Consider the following 12972-nt stretch of genomic DNA (forward strand, 5'->3'; position numbering starts at 1 on the left):
GGCCACGTCTGCGTCCACATGCAGCGACTGTCACCTTCCAGCACTGAGTCTGGCCACCCGAAGCCATGGCCAAGGGGAGATTTCCGCCATGGTGGGGGAAACCCAATGCCTTCCCAAAGGGGTGGGAAGAGGACACCCCTTTTCAGCTGTCTGGTTGGTCAGAGCTTCCCACCACTGGATTGTGCAGAGAAGCACCTGCCATGCCTGCAGGAGCCCTGGCAGCTGGCGTCTCCATTCACACACGGCCAGCCAGAAGTCATCCTGGTTGTCAGAAAGATGCTCAGGAGCACAGAGAAAGTGTCAGGGGGCTTGAGAAACAGAGGTGTAAGTTATATTTACAAGTTGAATGGAAAGGCACAAATTATACCAGAACCTCTCACAGAGCTGAAGGAAGGTCTTCTGCTTCTCCTGAGCGGGGTGGGAAGAATAAACTGCCATATTTTGCAGAGTATTTGTCACCTCTGGGAAACACATGTCATTTCTGCAACCTGTTGGTTAGAGCCCTTGCTTTAACCCAGGGGGGACCAGCAGCCCACAGGAGCGAGGTAGAAGCAGGATACGGGGTAACTGCCCATGGCCAACCACCTTGGTGATGCAGGGATGCGAGGTCACGCTGCACTTGATGGCAGGTTCAATCTGCAGAGCATCACTTGCATTATTTTCCTGCAACCGAAGGGCAGTTTCTTGGTGCTAGTCCTATTCAGTGCCACACACCTGTCCTGCTGGATGACCCCATGGTCCCTCAGCGGTGCCAAGCAGCCGGCATGAGGCTCAGGCCACCTTCCTTCTCAGTGAAGAACCCATCTGACACAGACAGCCAGGTCTTTCTGGTTTCTCATCTCACATCGTGTGCCTTCCTAATGGACACTCCCATCCACTTCTGTGTGCAAAAGCACACCTCTCCCTGGTATACACAGCACACTGCTATATGCACCAGAAACAGGAACGAGCACGTACACGTGGCGGAGGCACTGAAGAAGAAGGGAGGGGTGCTGTGGAGCCCAAAGCCCTGTACATGTCTGCCAATCCACCCCTCTGAGACATCTTACGCTCTGCTACAGGAAGGCTCCACACAAACCCTGCAAAGCCTGTGGGCAAAGACTGTGATTTTTCCCCAGCTTTCCTGCCTCACTTTAGAGGCTGGCATACAAATGGTGCCCTGGGGGATGGCAGAGCCAGGGTAACCCACATGCGCCTTGAACGTGGCCCAAAAAGGGACCAGCCCCTGTCACCTCCTGGAGACATCACTAGAGGGCCTCTCCATCACTGTGGGGTACCATCAGCACCTCTTATAAGGAGCATCCCTCTTCCACCAGTGCTCCCAGCAACACCAGCTGGGAAGGACGGTGACGTCCCCACCACTGCACAGCACCAAGAGATGATGGCCTGTACCTGGATGGAAGATTTGGGCAGGGAGCAAGACCCATGCCGAGGAATAAGGTGGGAAGGCAGCAGGAGCAGCTCATCCCGTACCCCAGGACCTTTCTGCATGGTGCAAACACCTGCGAGGCAGGCAGGGATCTGGACCTGCTGCTTGTTTAAGGCTGAAAGGAAGCGGTGGAGCAAAAAAATAAAGGTCTCCAGGGGGGTGGAGGGGAGGCTGAACAACAAAATTGGCTAAACTGCTCATTTATAATTAACATGCTGCATTATAAATATTTCCCTTTGCTCAGCTCCCTCAGGCTCTCACATTTCCTCCCTGAAACCCCCAATTTAGAGAGCGCTCTCAATTAAGTGCAGCAGAACCTCATTAATTCAGATGAGCAGCCGGGCAGGCTCCTTGAAGAGCAGCTTCCCAGGCAAAGGGGGACTGTACAATAAAGCAGGCAAAGATCAGGACCTGGGTTTCCCTCAGCTCGCTGCAGGACATTGCTCAGTGGTAATTACTGTGGCTAATGGTCTACAGCACACTGTTAAGTGTCCTTTAGTGCATTCGGTGGCAGTAAAGAAATCCCCCAACAAAGCTACTAGCCCGGAGGGAAGTGACTCACAAGCTTTGCTCAGAGCCAGGAGGAGGGAGGAACCTCTCCAGGCATCACAGTTTGAAAGGGTGAATTTGTGAGATGGTGCTGGGGATATGAGTTTTGCAGCCTGCCTTCGACAAGGGATGCCCAGCTGCAGAGCTGAGTACTGCTAACGTCAGCTCTCCAGGATGCTCCATCGCATCCTGTCCAGCTGGCACTGGGGAAACTAACATCTCCCAGTTTCTTCTCTGGGCTGCATTTAGGTCTTTGCTGTGTTTGCTCTCAAGAAGCGTAGAAGTGAGGGCTGATTGGAACCCTGCTGACAGCCAGGTGCTGTGCTGCTGCGGCTTACTATGAGCTGCTCTTTTAGAGGCAGGCTGATGGCTGTAATTGCACAGTACAGGAACGGGTATCCCTTCTCGTCTGTAACATCTGCACCAACATCCCTCGCTCTCCTCCGGGAAGTGGCCCAACATGCCACCACACACATGCTCTGCTGCAAAAATTAGGAAACGCTAAAGTCGTGTAGCCAAAGGCAACCTTTGCCCCATTCCCCACTTTGTTCCCACCTGCTACCCCCAACACCCACTTCTTCCTTCCAGGCACCTGGCAAAAATACAGATCACATCAGCTGTGGCCCTGGTGTCACTGTGTCCTCTCCCCGCCTCTGCTGCCCCTTTGCCCCGGGCTCCGTGCACGGGGCTGACGGATGCTGCTGCTTGGCTGTTTCATACCGCAGTGGCTGGGGGGGTGTCATGGTGTGAATCCAGTGAACAAGCTCCATTCTCTCCATTGGCACTGCGTGCCGCAGGGAAAGCAGTGCCGAGTCAAGATGCTTCGTTAACGGGAGCTTTTCCAAGCAAAGGTCACCAATCTGCCAGCTCCAGCCATTCCTTTGCCCTTCCTGGGGAGATTTGATGCTCCCCAGCCCTGCCACGTCTTGGTTACAAACTTGACACTTCCACAGCACGCTTGCCTCCCCCTCGGGGTGTCGGCAGCTCCCACAGCCAGAAGTGCCCTTGCTCTTCCCAGTGACCCTCCTTGGGACACCGGGCCGCAGCACAGAGAAGGTGGTGGCACTGGCCTTGGCTGTATTTAGGCACCATTATTTGCACCTGGAAGGTGCATCTGCATGACCTCCTGCCCCTCTGACCTGCAGGAATGCAGCCACCGGATGCAATGTACCCTCCTGCTTGTAACGTCCCCATGGCAGTGGGGAGAAAGATGCCTGTGAAGCTCCTCTGTGGATCATTACAGCCACTTTGCTTCCAAATCAAGCTTCTGGCAATGCCTTTCAGGTGCCCAGCCTGTGAGTGATGTCTTTGATCCAGCAGCTTCCTTCTCACACCTGCAGCCTGTGGTGGTGGTGATGGATCTGGAGCCGCTCTGCAATAACTGAGCCCTAGAAGGCAGCTGGCCAGGTTCCGCAACCAACTGATGTCCAACATACCAGATCAGATCCTTCAAGGTGAAACCAAGTCAGAAGGGCTGGCTTGCAGCAGCCAGCTTCAGGCAAACCCCAGAGAGCCCTTTAGCAACAACGCTTGTGACTTTGATGGTTCATTTCCCTCTTGGCACCACCTGCAAGGCTGGTCTGCCCCAGGGGAACTTCTCACCAGGGAAGTCACAGCAAGGGGTTAAAAAAAAAATCCTCTTCAGTCTGCTGCAAAAACAGAAGCAACCCCCTTTGGTTTTACGCATCCTCCACATTGCATTTTTATTTTGCAGTGTTCCCCACCCCTCCTTGCTGCTCCATAATGGTGGAGCAAGGGAAAGCTGGCAGCAGCTGGCAGCCCACCACGCTTCGTCAACCCCCCCTCCCTGCCTGCCGCAGATGATCCACCTGGATGCTGTTTGCAAGGTCAAAAAAGAAGCAGACAGTGGCGTGGATGGGTTTTAAGCCAACAGGTCTGCAGCCTGCATGGGAAATCTAAATCCAGCCCAGCTCTGATGACATGGCTGAGCCTTTGCCAGGCATGCTGTGGCAGAGGTTTTGGCCCACCGTAGCCCTCCAGGTCTTCCTCGTCCCTCCAGCTGCTCAGGTCCCCCAGGTATCCCTGCGATAAAAACTAAAGGATGCAACTAAAGCTGTTCCCCTGTGCCCTGCCAAAGGGTCGCTGCAAAGGGCTGTAATTTCATTGGATTCTCCCCGAGTTGGGATCTCAGGGTCCGAACCATCCCAACTCAGAGCACTCTGGTTTTCCATATGCTAACATTTCCTATACCCTCTCCTCTAGAAATACACACATGCCCTCATACACTTTTCCCAGGGTTTAAAAATTATGCTCCCCATAAGCAAATATAGCATGACCAGATGCCTTTCATAGTCAGCTGGTTCATTGTTTGAAAAGCTTCACTTTAAAATCCAAAAAGATTGCTAACAGATGCATTTTTTGGCTGGAGAGGGAGAAAAACCTCGCTTAAACAAAAGTGTGTTGTGATTGGAACTAAAAAGGGAATTACCTTTAAAGATAAAAACTATAAACATTTCCTATTGAAAAATACCCCCAGCCATGCAAACAGCCTGTTTCTCTTGGTCAGCCCAAGAAAATGACACCTGAGATGATATTTCAACCTGCTGCTGCAATAACTGCAGGAATATCTGCATGATCAAGCACCATGAAATGTTTCTTATCGATCCCAGGTGACCCAGGAGCACAGTAAAACACCAAGCTTTTTTTTCCTCCTTCCCTTGCATGCCATCTTTGTCAGCTTTGGCTCTTAGTTCTGCTACTGCAGCTTTTTGCTTAATTTTTTTTACAATAATGTTGTTTTTTAAATGAGGTAAATAGAAACACAAGCGCTGTGAACAACCCACAGGACTGATCTGCAAGTGGATGAGTGAGCTGGAAAGCAAAGCTCTCTGGAGGGAGTGGGTCAAAGGCACAGTCAAAGAGGAAAGAGGCTGTCTGGCTGGGAAAAATAGTATTACTGGAGAGCCACCACTCGTTTCCCTATTTATCACATTTTTTTCCATTCTCCCCTGCAAACACACCACTGCTGCCTTCTCCTAACATGAAGGGATCCTAGTTTTATATCTGATGAGGAAATTTTAAATGTAAGCTTTGCTTGCCAGGGACAGCTTAACACTCCCGAGAGCTATGCACCCAGCATTAGCGATGCCGACGGGTTTTCAATATGAGCTTAAAGAGTGCAGCATTGCTTGGCATCCCTGCAGGTCATTTTTCCCCAACCCCGGCTTTACAGATGCTCAGAGAGCTCAGCCGAATCGAAAGGGAGAGGGGCAGAGTCAGATCCTGCATTTGCCTGAGCTGGTTTTCCATACCAATCCCTTCCACCTGGTTATTTATGCTGAGCTTCTGCCTGAACACCTCTTATCCACCCATATTTTGAGGCACATGAAAATTCCCTGGTGAGCTGCTTTATTAGCTTGACGTTATGTACATCAGTTGGCAGGAGCCAAACCTCCTGTAATTAAGAGGTGCTGCGGAATAAGTGCAAAGTGTGAATTATTAACTCCCTTTGGAGTGTGGCCTTCTGAGAAAGGCCATTCTGAGTCACCCTCTTCCACTGAAGCAAATCCACAGCCAAAGAAACGGTAAAGCTGGAAACCCTCCTGCTTCCTCCCTGTGCTTCCGAGCAATATCCTCTCCTGGAGAGCCGGACCAGCAGGGAGTGAAATATTTTGGGATGAGGTATGAAACAAGTCATCGTCCAGAAATACCACTTCTAAAAGCAGATTTCATCCCGCTGTTAATGCATCTCCAGCTTTGCATTTCTCTGCTTTATTACAGCCATAGAAGAGGCTGACAACTTCAAAGACGGTCTCTCCAGTAATCTTTAAATCTCTCTCTTGACCCAAGTGCTGCACAGCTGCTGGATTTAATGCAGACTTCAGTTCTTGTGTTGGTCCCTGCTGACAGATTCACCAGCCCCCATCATGAGATGCTTTTTATCCCTTTGCCTCCCCCAGAGCATCACAGGGTGATGCAGGTGGGACAGAACCGCAGGGAGTTCATCTGGTGCATCCCCCTGCTCCAAGCAGTGTCTGGGCTGGGATCAGACCCGGCCTCTCCATGAATGGACAATCAGGGAGGACAAAACCTCTGCCCTGCCAAGCAGGTACTGTGGGCTGGGATAAAAACAGCTGCTTGAGCGGCAGAGAAACCAGGATATGGAGCTGCAGGGCAGGGGAAAATATGCCAGGGAAGGATATATGATGGTTTTCCCTTATTTCCTCTTGAAAAGCTCTGCTGAGGCCAGGTGCTACCAAGTCCCTCGCCAGGACAACCCAGCACAACAATGTCTCATTTTGTTCACCTTTTATCAAACCTTACCTATCATGGGAATATATAAAATGTGCAACAACTGGGATATGTTCTGCAGAGCTGAGCATGACGGGTAATGCTGACAGCAAAGCAGAAGTGCCAGAGACGGCACATGGCAGCAGGGAACATGCTGAAAGGACAGATAGATGTTTTCTGTGCTGCACTCACCTTTGACATCAGTGAATGCAGGGGGAATGCCCTGGCTTCTCAGGCTACGGACAGAGCACAAGATATTTTGGAGCCTGGCAAAGCTGATTTTCAAGGAAACCCCGTGGGAGAAGGCTGGGCAGCATCTCTGTCCTACCTCATACTGCTCTTTTGAGAGGGAGCTTGTTGCAACTGGTCTCAAACTGGACTTTCAGACTCAAAGTCTCACTGAAGTCATCTGCCTCAGCAGCTTGTTTCCAACAGGAGCAAAAATTGGCAGCAGAGGAAAGAGCAAAAACTGCTCAGGGGACAATTCTGGATCCTTGGTAATTCAGGCATCTGCCTGTGACTGATGTCCGCCTTCGCCAGCCCCTCGGGACCCACCAGGCAAAACTGGGTGTTACCAGCATCTCAAGTGATGACTTGCTATTGAACACAGGCAGGCCAAAGGGTTTGGGTGCATCCTGGACTTCCAAAATCACTGCCGCTCAGCCTGCAGCCAAGGTGGGGAGGTAGGACCCTTGCTCTGCCTCCAGCTCTACTGCCCTGGTGAAAACACAGCCATTGCTCTCAGCTGGAGAAGCCAAGCCCCCCTCCTCAATGCCAGGCTACCCCGCAGGTAATTTGTCCTCATAAAAACATAGGTACACAAGTAAGATTTACCATGAGCCACTGGGATAGCCACCAATGTTTCTGCTGCCTGACAGCCCTCATCACATAGGAGCAGGACTACCTAGAGCCTGCTGTGCATAGAGACATGTTCTCCAGCCCATGTGACTCCTGGTTTCCTCCACTGTTAAAGCCTTCGTTGATAATTTTTAATTAATTTTTAATTAAAAAGCAGGAGAAAAGCATTTGTCTCCACCAGCACATCTCCTTCAGAGCAAGCAGTGGCACGTATGCTCTGCAGCTCATCAAGATGGCATCGTGAGTAGGGAAGGAGCAGCTGAGAGCGGCCAGAGGAAGGAGGACCAGGGCAGAGCAGTAGGCAGGATCCAGCCTTGGATGGGGTCCCCCTCCGAGGACCTCTGAGGATGCCACAGGGTGCTTCTGTGGCTCCTTCCTTCAATATCTCCCAGGAGGAGGGAGTTTATCAGCATGGTTTTTAAAAAATGGTGAGTGCAAGGAGGTGCTGGAATAGGAAACAGGAACTATCAGCCCCATCTAAACCCTTCCCCCAGAGATTAGATAGCACATAATCTCCACTCAGAATAATAATGACATGGCTTTGCTTGATTTCAGTCTCCATTGTCTCCCCTTATCCAGACACACCAGAGCATGGCTCCTCTACTTATCTGACAGGCAGTGAGGAGCAAGCATCTCCTGCCTGTTTTCTTGTTGATTCAGACCAGTGCCTGTAATTTGTTAACATCTCTTCTCCCCTCCGGTTTAAATCTTGGGCATGGCAGGCCTCTGTCTAACAATAATACAGGGATTTCAGGGGTATTTATGAGAGGTTTAAAATTTAATCCTACATGAGCAAGGTAAGCCTGCTCTTGGCCTAAAATGCAGCTGGAAAATCTGGTGCCATTGCTACAGCAGAAGAAAAGAGGCATTAATGGCAGCGAGCGCCCTTCGAGCAGAGCCAGGCAACCGCCAGCACTGCTGAGCCAATTCCTGCAGCCAGGTTAGGGGACACGGTGGTGAATTTGGGAACTGAATCACAGAATCATAGGATGGTTTGGGTTGGAAGGGACCTTTAGAGGCCATCCAGTCCAACCCCCCTCCCACGAGCAGGGACATCTTCAACTAGATCAGGTTGCTCAGAGCCCCGTCCTGCCTGGCCTTGAATGTTTCCAGGGGTGGGGCATCTGCCACCTCTCTGGGCAACCTGGGCCTGTTTCACCATCCTCATTGTAAAAAATGTCTTCCTTATATCTAGTCTAAACCTACCCTCTTTTAGTTTAAAACCCTTCTCCTATCACAACAGGCCCTGCTAAAAAATCTGTCCCCATCTTTCTTATAAGCCACCTTTAAGTACTGAAAGGCTGCAATAAGGTCTCCCCAGAGTCTTCTCCAGCCTGAATAGCCCCAACTCTCTCAGCCTTTCCTCATAGGAGAGAGGTGTCCCATCCCTCTGATAATTTCTGTGGCCCTCCTCTGGACCTGCTCCAACTGGTCCATGCCCCCATCTGCGGGCATTTCCCTTGCAGGCCTTGGTGTCCTTCCATCTGCTTGCAAAACTAAGGATTTTTGCCCCATTTCTCCCCACAGTGTTATGTCCTTCAGGATCTCTGCTTTGGCCAAGGCTGGGAGGAAAAATGAGTCCCAGCTCAGATAGCTGGACCTAACTCCTGTGCCAACATACAGGGGCAAAAATGTTCAGTTTACTGGGGAAAAAAAGAGTGATTTTGGCTACCTAGGAGGTGGTCAGCCTGTGGTACCTTGCACCACTTGGGCTGCCCACCCCCAGAAGCAAAAGCAGATGAACTGAGGGAGAAGGGTAGCAAGGCAGTCTGCTCCATCCTGGACTGACCATGAGAGGTGGCACCAGCCTTGCTCCATGCTGCAACCGTGAACCTGTCCACAGGCACCACAGGCTTTGGCCACCCGGGCTCTGATTTAGCAGCAGAAATACAAACAAACCTCAATTCTTGACCTCTATCTAAAGGGTGACACAACCAAGCTCAGACATCAGTGTATCTCAACATTGGGAAGACGTCCATGCATCTTAAGTTTTCAGCTTAAGACACGTGGCCGTGAGGGCAGCATTGCAGAGCTGCGTCCCGTCACACCGGGAGCTCGGCAGACAGATCAGCGACTCTCATCAACCCTTGCCTCTTATTAGTGGTATCTCCGTTACACCCATGAGGCTAGAGTCCTTCATTGCCCCAGGGGTGAAACAGCTTCACCCTACAAGCAAGCTCTGCACTGCCGGACCAAATCTCTTGCAGGCTGCACTGTGGGCACACAGCCTCCCCAGCGCCACTTTCCATTTGTGCAGTCCTCCAGGAAGAGCTGGTGGGAGGAAAAAAACCACCCAAGCCTGTCTTATTGCAGCAAACTGGAAACCCAGGGGAGGGGAAGGCTTTTGGGCAGGCTGTAATCAAGCCCCCAGACACAAGCAGAGAAGAGCAGGGCCAAGACACATGGTGACCAGAGCAGCCCCTTGCCGCTGCAATGCCAACCTCAGTGACCACAGAGCTCCACATGGCCCTCCTTGTGCTGGCAGGGATGAGCATAGAGTGGAGGACACCCATGTGGGGTGTGGGCCACCTCCTCCAACCTGAATGGGCTCAGGAGGAAGAGCTCTGCATTTTGGAGACTGAAGACATTGCTTCCTCAGGACCACCCCGGGGAACAGATGCATTTCTGTGACACCCCAAAAAACACTCGGCATCCCAAGAAAGCTGTGTCCCTCCCCACATCTTCTCCCCACCCTGCACAGGAGGGAATGGGCTCAGCCCCTGACTGCAGCGTGGAAGGGTCTCTTACTTTCTTCTTGCTGCAGTATATCTGCCACTTCTTCTCCGCCGGCAGCGCGAACATGGCCTCTCTGTGCTTGTCCGTGAGGTCAAGTTCATCCTGGAAAGGGGAAAAAAACCCACAAAACATGCAACATGAGTACACAAATGGGTAATGGCCCAGATACAACCCCAGATAAGTGGTGTAAATCAATTTGGGCCACACCACAGCGCAGTGGTAGTCCTGCAGCATCGCCCCGTGACTATCGATTTGTCAGGGCAATGATGCTAATTCTCATCCTGCTGTTGCTGACCTCCCCCTGACTCCTGGGCTACAGCTGGCTGCCGGGAGGACAGGGCTGCAAACCTCTCTGCCTCACTCCCACCGAACATTGCCTTCATCACTTTTAAAGGCAGCAAGTGTTTTAGAAAGGACAGCCATGAAGCCAGTACAGCTGCCTGCAAGATAGCTTTGCACAGAAGATTGAGAGCTCCGGATGATAGAATATATCTAAGATATGTAGAGTGGAGAAAAATTCAAATAGGACCTTTATTTTTTACCACCCCAGGTAACTGCTTCACCACTGAGCACCCCAAGTGGCCCAGCCCATTTCCATCGCTGACATCCTCATATCATTGAAAATAGTTTTTTTTTTCCTGGCTTTTGGTTTGTTTTCCTGGAACTAAAATTAGAAAGCACCTTTCCCAATATCTACAGTTCATAGAGAGGTACATCCTCTCCATCAAAACTGGACTATGTATTGGCTGGTAGAGATAAAGCTGTTTACTGACAGAAACCTTTATTGGTTTATCTGATTTTATTTCAAAGGACACATCCATTTTTGACTTGGAGGCTCGGTTAGCAGCGTGCCCTCCACCGGGATGCCCGAGTATTATCAAAGCCTCGTCGCTTCCTGTTGCTAGATGTAGGTCAAATCTTTTATCAGACAACTAACTAAATAAAACACTCAGGCAGGGCTGGGAGGCTCACTGCTAAAGCCAAATTGATCTTACAACCATGGATGTCCCTTAAAATCATCACCACTGATAACAACTCTCGTGCTGGAGGAGTGTTGGTGCAGCGGTGGGAGCACTGTAGATGCTCTAGAAGGTCACAAGAGAGCCCTACCGTGGCATCCAGCCAACTCATCCCACCCAGCCAGTAGATTTAATTAAGAGGATCCCCATTAAAAATTACACTCTTAATTCCAGCAGCTAAAAAAGAGAAAGGAAAAAAAAAAAAAGAAGAACTGTATGGTGACCCATTAAAGTTTCCCTGCCTGAATAATAACACTTATCAACTAAAGCCCCTGGTACCCCAAACAAAGGTAATAGCCCCATTTGGCAAAGTTTGAACAAGAGGCCTATGGGGAAAGATGGGTCCCTGAATCAGCCACTTAGAAATTCAGCTGATCTAAGTAAATCTCATATTGCAGCCAGTAGCCAAGGAAGGGAGCCTTCAGCTATCTTGTAACCCAAACCAAAGGGCCCTCCAGTGTAACATGCAGTGACAGAGGGCTGCGCATGGTCCTGAAGTCTCAGAGAGGCTTATACATCTACTTTAGGTATTAATCTAACTTCCCAATGAAATTACTCCTCGAAAGGAAAGATGTCATGAAGGTTTTCCTGATATGTACGCATGGAGGAGCTTTGTGTCTTCCTTTATTTTCTCCCCCCCGTATCGACTGACTCTTCAGACCACCACAGAGCACACAGCTGATGCTTGTGGAGCTCTGGAAGCAGACTTGCAAGACACCCTTACAACAGAAATAAACATGCTGCCACAACAGAGGCTTGGAAAAAAGTGAGGACTGAGAAAGCCTGAGCCCAGCCTGAGACACCTCTCCTCCCCCTGCGCCCAGGGAGGAGAACCTGGCTTAGGGACTCCTCCAGCGAGTGCCGCTTTCAAACCTTGCCGTGCCCCTACAGTCTGGGAGGCCAGGGATTCATATCCAGCAACCAATCTCCTTCCCAGCCTGGGGCAAGTCTTGTCAGTCTTCCATGTCTTGTGCACGTGAAAAACAGAAATCGCACACAATGCCCTTCTCCCTTTGTGTCTCCGCAGGCTATGAGCTGGTCAGACACCCAAGCTCTGTTTCAGCCCCAGATCTGCAGGTCTAAAGGTGGAAAACAGGATGACACCTGACACAGGGACTCAGCTGAAATTCAGTTCGTTGGAAAAGTACATCTGGGAGTGTGGGAGGGATTAAGGGTCTCCTGATAATTATTTACCCTCTGCAGTGAGGGTTTGAGTGAGTGCAGGAAAATGCTTCCACTGCAACCCTGCGGCCCTGCCACGGGAGTCTGGGATTCAGGCATGAAAGCACCAGCCAAGCACATCTGTACTTAAGTTCTTAGAAAAATATTTATTGAAACTTTCAAAATACCCATACCCTAAAAATATAACTTGTGCAAACGTGAAGATTTATTAACCAAGAAAAAAAATATAAACTGAGCTGAAGCCTAAGCGGGAGCAAGAAAGAATAAAGCAGAAGAACATATTAGGTTCTGGTATATGACAATGTGCAAACACATCCAAAAAAGGTGCAGAAATGCTTCTGAGCCCCACACAGCACGTTTCATTGTGCCCGGGCTCTAACACGTTCCGTCATCGCAGCCCTGCATCACTCAGTGACACCTACCTAATGATATCTTGCAGGATGGTAGGGAAAGGTGTTTAAATAAATAATACATGGCACTCAGTGAATAAGAAAATCCTCATAATCAAACAGCAACTAATGACTGTTATTCTGAGCAGTAACAGTGACTTAACTGTGAAGAGTCAGGTCTTTGCTGGTTATATGTGCATGGGGATTCCTGCACCCACCTCCAGCCCCTTGTTTACACTCACTGATGGGTATCTCAGTACTCCTTGGCCTCAAGCAGGCTGCTCATAAACTGCCCTTCAAACTCTAAAAGATCAAGAGGGGACACGAACATCAGCCATTTCCCGGTGGCTCACAGACTACTGTAAAAACACAGCTTTGACAGAGCCTTTTGCAATTGCATGGTAGAGTTGTAACATGGCAGAGGAGCTGTGCACAACCTCAAACCCATATGTGCCTTCAATTAATCAGCACGAGCTTGATAATTAGGTGATTCTAACTGGCAATTAATTTTATAGGCCATTTGCAAGCCGTGCACTCCCACTACAGCATGCGATGTTGG

The 12972-nt window shown here is 50.2% G+C and overlaps 1 protein-coding gene across 4 annotated transcripts in view; it reads right to left on the minus strand.

The window, feature by feature from the left end:
• Positions 1-12972, minus strand: part of DAAM1 (dishevelled associated activator of morphogenesis 1) — a 95524-nt gene that overhangs the window by 35435 nt on the left and 47117 nt on the right. For all 4 annotated transcript variants that reach the window (XM_075104194.1, XM_075104192.1, XM_075104195.1 and 1 more), the window contains exon 4: positions 9836-9925. In XM_075104194.1, the coding sequence (XP_074960295.1) occupies positions 9836-9925 (90 nt within the window). The remainder of the gene's footprint in view (positions 1-9835; positions 9926-12972) is intronic.

The sequence above is a fragment of the Phalacrocorax aristotelis genome, chromosome 9 (assembly GCF_949628215.1).
Source record: "Phalacrocorax aristotelis chromosome 9, bGulAri2.1, whole genome shotgun sequence".
NCBI classification, from domain to species: domain Eukaryota; kingdom Metazoa; phylum Chordata; class Aves; order Suliformes; family Phalacrocoracidae; genus Phalacrocorax; species Phalacrocorax aristotelis.